The sequence below is a fragment of the Procambarus clarkii genome, chromosome 83 (genome assembly GCF_040958095.1).
Source record: "Procambarus clarkii isolate CNS0578487 chromosome 83, FALCON_Pclarkii_2.0, whole genome shotgun sequence".
NCBI classification, from domain to species: Eukaryota; Metazoa; Arthropoda; class Malacostraca; order Decapoda; family Cambaridae; genus Procambarus; species Procambarus clarkii.
In genome coordinates this window covers 8,739,891-8,753,193 of record NC_091232.1, presented here as the reverse complement: position 1 = coordinate 8,753,193, position 13,303 = coordinate 8,739,891, and the positions used below count along the sequence as shown (strand labels likewise).

The window sequence follows — 13,303 nt, the reverse complement described above, 5'->3', positions numbered from 1 at the left end:
ATAACAAGAAAATTACTTTAAGCTCCAGAGAGGCTAGAGAGACAGGAAATCAAGATTAAGGAGTTGGACTTTCTCAGAAATCTTATCGATAAGTTTTGCTCACCGACGACGGAGTAGGAGGTGTTGAGGTCAGAGGCGTCTCCAGCTGTGGCAGTGAGGTCTAGTAACTGCAGGAAGTCTCCCGTTATGTTATATTGTGAGCAGCTGCTGAACACCTCCTTCCCTTCCTTAAGCTCTCTGTAGGGAAGAGAATGGCTGGAATGTTCTTTTTCTAAATACTAAAAAATAATGTTCAAATTGGCTAAAACTTTAATATAAGGCAATATAGAAAGCAAATTGCTTCAAGTAGCGGTACTTTTTTCCAGACTCTAACACGTGAGAGTGTTGTGAAGTGCGTGTCTCCACTGCACACACAGATGTACTCAACACCCAGATCACGTCTCCAGTTCGTCCCTTAGGTAACTCTAACACCTGGAGAACGACAATTCACACTCCACTGCGACATGAGGACCCCAGTTCGAGACCCATTATAAGACTCACCGGGTTATAAAGGTACATCACAAGCCTTCCCGGGTTTCTTAAACACCCTACCCGAACCCTTGAACGTTCGTGTCTTACAAAAACCAAGTGTTAAACCTTAATAAGTGTGATCTGACTTATCTTTAGCTCCAACTGGCTTTACACTTACGGGCTAAAAACTAAATACTCCTTCATAGACAACTTCTTAATTTTCCAAATGATTAATTCCAGCAAACACACAATGTAACCAAAACGTTATAACAACATAATTATGTTGTTATGACGTAACGGTTTGTTTGTGTGCTTGGAGTGGGTGTGGAGGTGCATAATGACCTCTACAGCGCTACACGGGAGTACAATGAGGTGAGTACGTGTCCACTAACCCCGCCTCCTAAGATGACAGTTCTCATAACAACTATATATATGGTCGAACGTATAAAAAATAGACTTGCAGCCAAAATTGATCATGCTTTGTACTATTAATTTTGTAGAGGGCTCGACAAAAAATTAAACTTAAATCTTCCTAAGCCTAGTAGAGTACAATATTTTTAATTATATTGGACCTAAGATAATGCATATTAGGTCTACGATTGCTTGTACAGGTTAAGTTTGGTTCGTTAGTTATAATTTTCTTAGTATTTTGCCATATGGAATTCATTAATAAAAGACGTGAAATATTTTGGGTTCTTCGGTCCATTTTTGTACGTTTGAACAAACAGTTGCTACAAGTACTATCATTATCGCGCGATGGGCTATCTAAAGCCACTATCTGCATAATGTGTGGCACTGCTCTGGAAGCACTCAGATTCTACATATGAAGATCATACTCACGCGCGATGCTCCTCAATTCTTTCTACCCGCCCCGGGCACCTTAGCACTACTCACTTGGGAACGGTAAGCTGCTTCCACTGGTCGACGGAGACATTGGGTGGGCGGCCAGGGACGTGACACCAGTGGGTGGGCGTCGAGGTCATGAAAATGGGCACCAGTACCAACCATGGTATCAAGAAATTGATTGGTAACACGAAGATCCAGTAGAGCAGAATCTGGTGCCTTCCTTTGTCGCCGACATCCGCCAGCAGCTGCGGGAGATGACGACACTTACACGTCTTGGGTGTACGAGGTAGGTCTTGCCTCGTAAGATTATGGTGTATACCGTAGGGTCTCCTCATGACTATGAGGAGCGTCCACAGTATACACTTTTACCGTATTAAAAGTAAACAAACACACACAACTACCTGACCTCTCGACACTGATACTCATTTGTCCAGAAAAATATTTCATACCAATGGATTTATATCTTTTATAAACATTTATTATATTTTCTATCAACATTCATTACTCTTTTATCCCTGAAGTACAAGTATCATGCATTTATTATGAGGACTGATTGTGGATAGGTGATAACAAATAAATGAGAAATAGTTTAATGAATTCCCTTTAGTTTTTTCTTTTTTTATGTCTGGATTATTACTGAAGGGAAATGATGGGAGGGAAGAGAGGATAAAGAGTTGAGTTTGGATAAGAGCTGAGATACGAGGACGGAGTGAGGGAATGGTGCCCAGAATATCAGGGATTGACCTATCGAGGAATGAGGCCGTCGCTCAGTCCATGTGGTTGAGAAATATTTTTATTATTTGTGCGGGTGTATGTTCACTAAGTGGCACAATCCCTAATAAATAAAAAGTTTTAAAGTATGTTTTAAAAAACATATTTTAAAAACTTAAGTCGAGAAAACTCTCAAATCAACATTGGGTCAAAAAATCCCAGTTTATGAACGTCGCTGTTGGCGTACCTTTTCGAAGACCGGAGTGCTCATAGCGGCGGGCGGCAGGCGGCAACCTTCACGGTTCCACTGTTACACAAACTGAGCTTGTTCAGAATAATATATATATGATATTTGACTACTAATAAAAAAATTTACCCTTACAATGAACACATGCCATTTCTAGAGTACAAGTTTGATAGAATTATTATTAAAATACAAGCTTATCTCTTCGGAAAAAAAAATCATTTGGCTATTAATACTTTCAATCCTGTTTAAGAAAGTGGCTGGTGGAAAAAGTACACTACGCGCATCTGCGGCTCTTCATGTAGGAACGCAGATGCCACACACAAGAAAAAGAGGCAGTGTTGCTTGTCACTGGAACGCAGCTGTCAAGAGCTCCAGCCTGGATCGGGAGACTGGATACGACTGTCAACCCAGCCCGTCAACCTTGGGTAGGATCCCGTCGGTATAGCCACGGTGCCGCATGTCGCCAGATCTGGTAACAATTGCTTGAACAATACGGATGTTCCTATTATTTTGTAAATATTTGTGTGTACGTTACCTGATAATCGTGTGTGTGTGTGTGTGTACTCACCTAGTTGTACTCACCTAGTTGTGTTTGCGGGGGTTGAGCTCTGGCTCTTTGGTCCCGCCTCTCAACCGTCAATCAACAGGTGTACAGATTCCTGAGCCTATCGGGCTCTGTCATATCTACACTTGAAACTGTGTATGGAGTGAGCCTCCACCACATCACCCCCTAATGCATTCCATTTGTCAACCACTCTGACACTAAAAAAATTCTTTCTAATATCTCTGTGGCTCATTTGGGCACTCAGTTTCCACCTGTGTCCCCTTGTGCGTGTTCCCCTTGTGTTAAATAGACTGTCTTTATCTACCCTATCAATCCCCTTCAGAATCTTGAATGTGGTGATCATGTCCCCCCTAACTCTTCTGTCTTCCAGCGAAGTGAGGTTTAATTCCCGTAGTCTCTCCTCGTAGCTCATACCTCTCAGCTCGGGTACTAGTCTGGTGGCAAACCTTTGAACCTTTTCCAGTTTAGTCTTATCCTTGACTAGATATGGACTCCATGCTGGGGCTGCATACTCCAGGATTGGCCTGACATATGTGGTATACAAAGTTCTGAATGATTCTTTACACAAGTTTCTGAATGCCGTTCGTATGTTGGCCAGCCTGGCATATGCCACTGATGTTATCCGCTTGATATGTGCTGTGTGTGTGTGTGTGTGTGTGTGTGTGTGTGTGTGTGTGTTACTTGACGGTCATGTGCTTGTTACTTGACAGGGGTGTCTGTAATGATTGACGGGTCATGTATGTGTGACACTTAAAGGTCTGTCTCTGTCTCTCTCTCTCTCTCTCTCTCTCTCTCTCTCTCTCTCTCTCTCTCTCTCTCTGTCTCTCTCTCTCTCTCTCTCTCTCTCTCTCTCTCTCTCTCTCTCTCTCTCTCTCTCTCTCTCTCTCTCTCCCTCACACACACACACACACACACACACACACACACACACACACACACACACACACACACGAACATACACACACCCTAAACACACACACAGACACAACAATAACAGAAAGAGGACTCTGTATAAAATGAGATGAAAACACATAAAAATTACAAAATGTAAATCAATAGAGATGAAGGATGCAAGGAAAACAACTAGAATGTGCCCGAGGAACTTTGCACCGAAACATGAGAATCCAGGAAGTATTTCATGGTGAGAAGAGGCTGTACATGGACCTGTATGAGCAGAATTAATCCAGTGAACGTTGAGTGAAATATTAATGACGGTAGAAGAAGTGAGGAGGGAACCGAAAGTACTGAATAAAATAAATGATGACGATCCATTCGCAATTTTACCATAGATTCTGAAAGAGACAATGACAGGATATAGAGCTGAGCCCTTGTAGCACCCTTAATTTTTTACTACTAATGAGTGAATTGCCAGAGAGGACCTTGTGTATTCCTCATCCACGTCAATGATCTGGTCTCAGAGTTAGAGCTGTATATAACAATGGATTATGCAAAAGTAATGAGGAAAGTCGTGACAAGAAAGAATAAAATAATGGCCCAAGAAGAAGAGGCTGGAGAGTTTGTCGGAAAAATAACAAGTGGAATTCAATATCAGTTAGTATGAGATAATTTGTGACTGGAAAAGAAACCAGCAGGATAATACGCAACGAAAGGAAAATCCCTCTTTGAAATAACTTAAACAAATCTAGGAGTAGACATAACATCCTCTCTGTTTCCAAAGGCACATATACGTAGGATAACGTCAGCAGAATATCCTAAACATTAGAGTATCTGAGCATTTATTAGGAACTTCAGTAAGGAGGCATTCAAATCACTGAACACCACCTGCGACAGACTAATACTGAGAAATGTAACCTCGCAATGCAGTACTTCAACAAGTACACAAGAAAACTTGTAATGGTACAAAGGTTCTCAGGAAAACTCATTCCAGATTTACGAAAGCTTGGTACCGAAGAAAGGGTATTGAAAGAGCTGAACCTAACGTAGCTTTAGAAGAGAAGACTGTACAGATGTATGAAATGCTTCAAAGAATTTTTAAGTTGGCAAACGAAGAAATGGTCATAATAAAAAACAATAGAACAGGAGGGTATAGGTGATAAATAGAAAGATGAGACATAGAGATGTAAGAAAGGTTTTTGTTATTTTAAGTAATTGAAGCAAGGAAAAAAATAATGAACTAGAGGAGGAGGTTGTAGAAGACAACTCCATTCACAATTACAAACTAAAATATCATAAGATAAATATAAATTGGGAGTCATTACATTACATGACCGGTATTTGGTCCAAGAACTGAAGCTCGAACCAACAGACAAAAATAGGTGAGTACATACATACGTACAATTACATGTGGGACTTCCAAAGCCTCAGCAACATGCTACACACAAAAGCCACCAAACCTCATGCCATCCTTTCAATGCAGATGAACAAAGAGCGCAATTTGAATGTTGGGAGGAGCAACCATGGCCAGAGATCACACACACACACACACACACACACACACACACACACACACACACACACACACACACACACACACATTGCTACTCTTGAAACAGGCGAGAATCCACAAACATTAAAGTACAGGCTAAAATCTTTTAGAAGTATACCGTCTATAAAATTAAAATAAATCTATAGACATTGATTAGCCACTAGCTCCTATTTATCCGTTATCCACTTCACTAATCCATTACCCACCTCACTCATCCATTACCCACCACACTCACTGTGGTGGGTAACCCATCCCATTTACACATTACACAACCACTCACTCCTGACCCGCCTGTTAATGTTATAAGTATAAGTTAGAGAAACAAGGTAACTGTATGCATCCACTAACTTATTTTCTTGCTGCAAGAATAGGTTCTCAGAGGAATATTAGCGTTATACCCACTATATACATAAGTTTGTATGTGTGTGTGTGTGTGTTTGTGTGTGTGTGTGTGTGTGTGTGTGTGTGTGTGTGTGTGTGTGTGTGTGTGTGTGTGTGTGTGTGTGTGTGTGTGTGTGTGTGTGTGTGTGTACTCACCTAGTTGTGTTTGGGGGGGTTGAGCTCTGGCTCTTTGGTCCCGCCTCTCAACTGTCAATCAACTGGTGTACAGATTCCTGAGCCTATTGGGCTCTATCATATCTACATTTGAAACTGTGTATGGAGTCAGCCTCCACCACATCACTACTTGTGTTATACCCAACTATATGTGTGTGTGTGCGTGTGAGCACTCACTCATATTTGCTTACAGAGCGGTGCTTCAGCTTCTGAGCTGAAGCACCTTTCAGTTGCTGGTCGACTATTGCAACATCTCCTCCTCTTCAAACATGTGTAGAGTAATAATCAAACAGCTCTCCATTTAGGTCATTCCACTTGCTCACTATTTTCACACTGAAGAAGTTTTTCCTTCCATCTTAATCGGTGATCTGAGTTTCATACCACCCTGCCTTGACTTCACTTATGGAGGCCTTTGCTTCCTTTCAGATAATCATGTCCATGTAAATTTCCGATACCTTCCAGTACCCTCTGTCTCTACTTTCTTAATCAGTCTCTCCTGTGGAACTGCATCACAGACTATTCTTAAGTGTAAGTATGTAATAAATTGTTTTCCCTTTTTCGACTGTTCCAGGTTTGTCAGATGGGGATGAGAGTAATTTATTAATCGCGAATTGGCCTAAATAAAGTACAGCTGTTACTTTCTTATTAATCTGTGTTTTTTCAAAGCATGTATGAATAGCATGTGTGACTATTCCAGAAATATTCCAACAACAGACACCGGGATAAACGAAAATCTCACGAGTTCAGGGTACAAGACACAGTCAGATGTCGTAGAAAGGACCGACCAAGTCAAAGATTTTGGAAAAATAATGACAGAAAACCTAGCGTTCAGAGAACACAATAAAGACAACATTGCAGCAGCCAGGAAAATGATCGGTTGGATAATAATAACTTGCAAAACAAGAAATGGTACACAAATGATGATACCCTTCTGAGTCCTGAGGGTATCTCCTGGAGATTGTTGTTCAGATCTTATATACTATATGAAGACAAGGGAGATTGCAGAGCTGGAAAGCGTGTGCAGAGATCCAATACGGTAAACATAGAATCAGTGAAGAATTTAAACAACTGGAACCAACTATATGCACTCTTTGGAAGAAAGGCAACAAAGATATTTCACAATGAGAAAATGCAAAACACTAAACCTGCATAATAAAATTACATCATACTGGCGTCAGAGATATGGTAGGAAGTGCAAAAGAAATCCAATACAAATTCATGGTGCCATAAGCATAATTAGTGAACTCAATGAACATAATTAGAGAACATTAGAGCCACAAGACTAACTTCAGCCAACAATCATAAGAAATGTCACTGGAACATTAGTGGAAACTTTAAAGAAAGAACTGGGCATTTTTTATGCTGTCATTTCCGAAATAGGCCAGCTATGATAGTTATGTGGGCCGCTGGGCAACGAGCTCAAACAACCTCATAGACTTGACAATCATCAGTTAAGGAGAAGAAGAACTCTCGAAAGCCTCAACAGGTAATCAACAGGTAATTAACCAGCAGGTGAACAGATAAAATTGCTAGAATTATGAACTGTCTTATAAAGGAGCGAGCAGAGCGAGGCAGACAGAGGATCAGAACAACAGCGAACATAACTTAACAACAGAATATATTTTATGAGAAAAATGTTCCCCTTCACTACCCAGTTTAACCGACAATTTAGCTGTCAGTCTCGCTGAGTTCTCGTTCACTACAATGGCTCCTTGAGTTTCCTTTGTAGTTTAAATCATTCACAGCGGGAGATATTTTTTTCAAGAATAAGACCTGAACAGTGGTTTAGAAGTATAGTAACGTGAGTGTATACATTTGTGTGCATACGTATATAAAATAATAATAATAATAATATAACTTTAATCAAATATGTATACATAAGAACATATTACAGAGGTTTCTTTAAAAGTACACGAGTTGCACGTTAAAAAAATTACTAATAAGCAAAGTGTTTAGGGCAATATATGTGTGAATACATATATGTATAAATGGGAATTTATGCGTGGGGTGCATATATGTAAGTGCGAATATATATCTGTGTGTGTATACATGTATGCATCAGCTTGTATTTTTACGTGTGTGTGTGTATACATGTGTATGTATATATATGTGTGTATACAACTGAAAACTCACACCCCAGAAGTGACTCGAACCCATACTGCCAGGAGCACGCTGCTGGCGTACAGGATCCCTTAACCGCTCGACCAACATGACCGGAAAAAAGAGGATGGTAACCGTGGCTATTTCCATCCCCCCGCCGGCACTCGGTTGGTAATCTTGGGCATGGTATTTTATCAAATCACCTCATTCTTTGGGGCACACGTGAGGAACACAAATGCGAACAAGCCTGAATGGTCCCCAGGCTTGTGTTCAACAGATTGATAATGTCATATGCATTGTATGAACACTCGTAAATATATACCTGCGCGCGCGCACACATGAATCTCCACACGTGATCACACATGAAACTGCACACACACGAAGCTGCACACACACACATATACACAAGCCTGCACACACGCGCACCTGCACACACACACACGCACTCACACACGTGTATTAGAGCTATCTAATATCTACAAACGCGCACAAGCATATAATTTCATGGGTTTGTCTACTGCTGTATAAGTATACACATTAAATAATATACACGTGACAGTAACTCACACGGAGCTCTCCTGGAGTGTCTCTCTCATGTGGCGGGAGGTTATCTTGAGGTTATCTTGAGATGATTTCGAGGCTTAGCGTCCACGCAGCCCGGTCCCGAACCCGGATTCTTAGGACTACGAATCCCGAGTGCTGTCCACTCATTGGACAGGATAATGTTACAGTCCAACATCACCAATACAATGTCATATTTCTATATCATCTACACGGAAAAAGGAAATTAAATTATCGTGAGAAAGCGCTAAGAGAAGATGACTATATAGGAGAAGGGATAAAAGATGGCTGAGGCGATACAGACGTTCATCAGCAAAACTTACTGGCGATTATACACTAAAAGTGATGATAAGTGTTCAACATTTGAATGTCATAACACTTTTATTGCTCTAGGACACGAATGAGTAATTCCAATGGAAATTCACAATGGAAATAATTCACAATGGAAATATTGACGACACTTTGGACAGATTGTACTCAACGCTTTGTTCAGCTCAATATATACATTTTAGCATCTGAGCCACAGTTGCCTAGCAACATATTAAATCGGTTATAAATAATATTTCTATGTGATCCATACGCCGTGTTAAAATTATATGTGTGTGCAGTAAACCAATTTTGACAGAAACACTTGAGGCAATTTGTTCGATTTCCAGTGAGCATTGAGAGAGCCAACACGAACGGTATAGACATGTATATAATAATACATTAAAGAAAATCACGGTGTCCATCTTCGTATCTAAAATTAAATATTTTGTAATGTATAAAACTATATAAATATAATTTACAAAGCATTTGAATTATATCTTTGGTCGTATGAGACAGTTAATAAATATAACTTTTAACAATTCTGCGAAACTCCAGGGATTTTTCCGATCATGAAATAGCGTGATACACGTATATAATAATATATGTCACAATGACTATAATTCTGAGTTATGACAAACAACTTCAGAACATATATCTAAAATCCTTTTCCCGGGAGATAATGTGTTTTGCAGGTGCCAGATAACGATATACTTGGTGTGTTATTATGTGTTACAAGAGTCACTGAACTCGTACAAACTTGGGCTGAACCCACTGCAGTAGCGTTAATAAATAATAATTATTAGTTTATTCTTTATTATTTATAGTTTAGATTTGTGAAGAAAGAATAAGTTTATTTAAATTTTCTAACACATCAACAATACGTTCTTTTTGGAATCCGGTCATCAGTTCTTTGTGGAATACAAACATCCGATTTGGAGAATTTTTGCCATTCGTTCTTGAAGAACTTATGTCAACCGTTCTGATGTTAATAATGTTAATACATTATATTTGGGTAAAATTTCAGCTAGAGTTTCCATCACCTTTCTTACACTGGGTTAGGTGATCTGATCTAGACGACAGACGATATTTATTCTTTTAGTTGCTGGGAATTGTTTCCCTGGGTGGGGCCGGGTCTTTCCTGACCCCATTAGGTAGACCTTCCTTACCTTGATTGTTACCCCAGACCCCCCCCTTCACACATCACACATAACAAGTGTGTAACAATCATGATCAAAAAACTCGTCTGTAACTACCTAGGCAACCGACAAATGAGAATACCTTCCTGCAACAACACTGAGAGTACTCTCCCATCACGCTAGGGTCCCATCGGGCTCAGCCTTGACCCCAACACTATACACTCTATTGTAACGACATTCCTGACACTCTATATCACAAATCACTCTACGTTATGCAGACGATGTCACACAGCTCATAACAGGAGCAATCATGGACGACCTGCCCAGTCTTGCCGAACGGGAGACTGATAACGTAACACCGGGAATACGACTGGAGTATCCAGACAAGTCATACAAAATGAAACAAACGTGTAAACACAATCCACATAAGACTATGCTCGCGTTCTCAACATACATACCTGTCACCAAGAGCACAACAGTACTTGGTCTCAATCTTAACAACATCCGAACACACACACACACACACACACACACACACACACACACACACACACACACACACACACACACACACACAAGTTTGTCCCAGTCCAAAAGGAAAACAGAGAAATGAAGATGAGAAACCCATGGTTTAATCAAAGATGTAGGCTAGCTAAGCAGCAAAGTAAAAGGGCATGGAGAAACTATAGGAATAACAGGACACTGGAGAGCAGAGAAAGATACCAGAATGCCAGGAATGAATATGTCAGGATGAGAAGAGAGGCAGAAAGACAATACGAAAATGACATCGCAAGCAAGGCAAATACTCAGCCTAAATTGTTGCATAGCCACATTAGGAGAAAAACAACAGTAAAGGAACAGGTTATGAGATTAAGGATAGGGGCGGAAGGATTCACTACAAATGACAAGGAAGTGTGTGAGGAATTGAATAAGAAATTCCAGGAGGTCTTCACCTTAGAGCAAGGAGAAATTCCTGAGGTAAGTGAGGGAATAGCTAACCAGGAACCACTGGAAGAGTTTGAGATTACCAGTGGGGAAGTAAGGAAGTGTTTACTAGAGTTGGACGTGACGAAGGCTATAGGCCCAGATGGAATCTCCCCTTGGGTTCTAAAGGAAGGAGCAAGAGAACTGAGCCTACCACTCTCCATAGTGTATAACAAATCACTGGCAACAGGGGAACTGCCAGATATTTGGAAAGCAGCTAACGTAGTCCCGATATACAAGAAAGGGGATAGACAGGAGGCACTGAACTACAGGCCAGTGTCCCTAACCTGCATACCATGCAAGCTGATGGAGAAGATTGTGCGAAAAAAACTAGTGGAGCATCTGGAGCGAAGGAACTTTGTAACACAGCATCAACATGGGTTCAGGGATGGCAGGTCCTGCCTCACAGGGTTACTTGAATTCTACGACCAGGCAACAAAAATAAGGCAAGAAAGAGAAGGGTGGTCAGACTGCATATTTTTGGATTGTCAGAAAGCCTTTGATACAGTGCCACACAAGAGGCTAGTGCGAAAGTTGGAGATGCAGGCTGGAGTGAGAGGGAAGGTACTTCGGTGGATAGAGGAGTACCTAAGCAACAGGAGACAACGAGTCTGTGTGAGGGGTGAGGTCTCAGATTGGCGAGACGTCACAAGTGGAGTCCCGCAGGGGTCAGTCCTTGGACCTATACTGTTTCTGGTATATGTAAATGATCTCCCAGAGGGTATAGATTCGTTCCTCTCAATGTTTGCCGACGATGCAAAAATTATGAGGAGGATTGAAACAGAGGATGATAGTAGGAGGCTACAAGATGACCTGGATAGACTGAGTGAATGGTCCAACAAATGGCTGTTGAAGTTCAACCCGAGTAAATGCAAAGTAATGAAACTAGGCAGTGGAAACAGGAGGCCAGGCACAGGATACAGAATAGGAGATGAAGTACTTGATGAAACAGACAGAGAGAAAGATCTAGGAGTTGATATCACACCAAACCTGTCTCCTGAAGCCCACATAAAGAGAATAACGTCTGCGGCATATGCGAGGCTGGCTAACATCAGAACGGCGTCCAGGAACCTGTGTAAGGAATCATTCAGAATCTTGTACACCACATATGTAAGACCAATCCTGGAGTATGCGGCCCCAGCATGGAGCCCGTACCTTGTCAAGCACAAGACGAAGCTGGAAAAAGTCCAAAGGTATGCTACTAGACTAGTCCCAGAACTAAGAGGCATGAGTTATGAGGAAAAGCTGCGGGAAATGCACCTTACGACACTGGAAGATAGAAGAGTAAGGGGGGACATGATAACAACCTACAAAATCCTCAGGGGAATCGACCGGGTAAACAAGGATGAACTATTCAACACTGGTGGGACGCGAACAAGGGGACACAGGTGGAAGCTGAGTACCCAAATGAGCCACAGAGACGTTAGAAAGAACTTTTTCAGTGTCAGAGTAGTTAGTAAATGGAATGCATTAGGAAGTGATGTGGTGGAGGCTGACTCCATACACAGTTTCAAATGTAGATATGATAGAGCCCAATAGGCTCAGGAATCTGTACACCAGTTGATTGACGGTTGAGAGGCGGGACCAAAGAGCCAGAGCTCAACCCCCGCAAGCACAATTAGGTGAGTACAATTAGGTGAGTACACACACACATCGGTTGTACATCAGTTGAATCTGTACATCAGTTGATTGACGGTTGAGAGGCGGGATCGAAGAGCCAAAGCTCAACCCCCGCAAGCACAACTAGGTGAGTACACGCAGCGACCAAAAACACACCATAGCCAAAAGATCTCTCTCATAACCTAAAACAAGTCGAAATGCACACACAAAAATGCACCTATACAAAACCCTAATACGCACACTTATAACATACTCATTACTTGCCCTATCGTTAGTAGCCAACTTAAACAAAATAACATTACAACGCATACAGAACAAGACCGAGAGGAATTTTCAATACCCGCCTTGAAGAATTTACCACCAGTGAAGACCTCCACATTAGAACGAATATACCGTCCATCAACATATACCGAAGCACCTGAACGACAATCAGATACTGAGACTACGAACACCACGAACACTCCACCGCATTCCTCAACAACACACACACACCCTCTTTAACACTGGTTCTGCCACTACAATTAATGTACACCTAAAATTACTATGCAAACAGGGAAGTTGAAAATAAATCACTTCCTTCTTGGAAACACGTGCGCTCGCAAACTAATTATATATTATGTGCTGACTGAATCATTATAACGTGACTGAAGAGTTGACAGCCAACCTATATATCTGACTATAAATAACCAGGGCTGCCAAAAGTATGTTAATGA

At 41.2% G+C, this 13,303-nt stretch overlaps 1 protein-coding gene across 2 annotated transcripts in view; it reads right to left on the bottom strand.

The window, feature by feature from the left end:
- The window catches only part of LOC123768679 (carcinine transporter), a 30,028-nt gene that overhangs the window by 15,918 nt on the left and 807 nt on the right, over positions 1-13,303 (bottom strand). The window contains exons 1-3 of one of the 2 annotated variants that reach the window (XM_045759360.1): positions 2,315-2,721; positions 1,405-1,601; positions 104-237 (exon numbers count right to left, since the gene is read on the bottom strand). In XM_045759360.1, the coding sequence (XP_045615316.1) occupies positions 104-237; positions 1,405-1,601; positions 2,315-2,338 (355 nt within the window). In that variant the 5' untranslated portion in view covers positions 2,339-2,721. Of the gene's footprint in view, positions 1-103; positions 238-1,404; positions 1,602-2,314; positions 2,722-13,303 lie in introns of those variants that run through there. The other variant, XM_069316359.1, reaches the window with a different exon arrangement.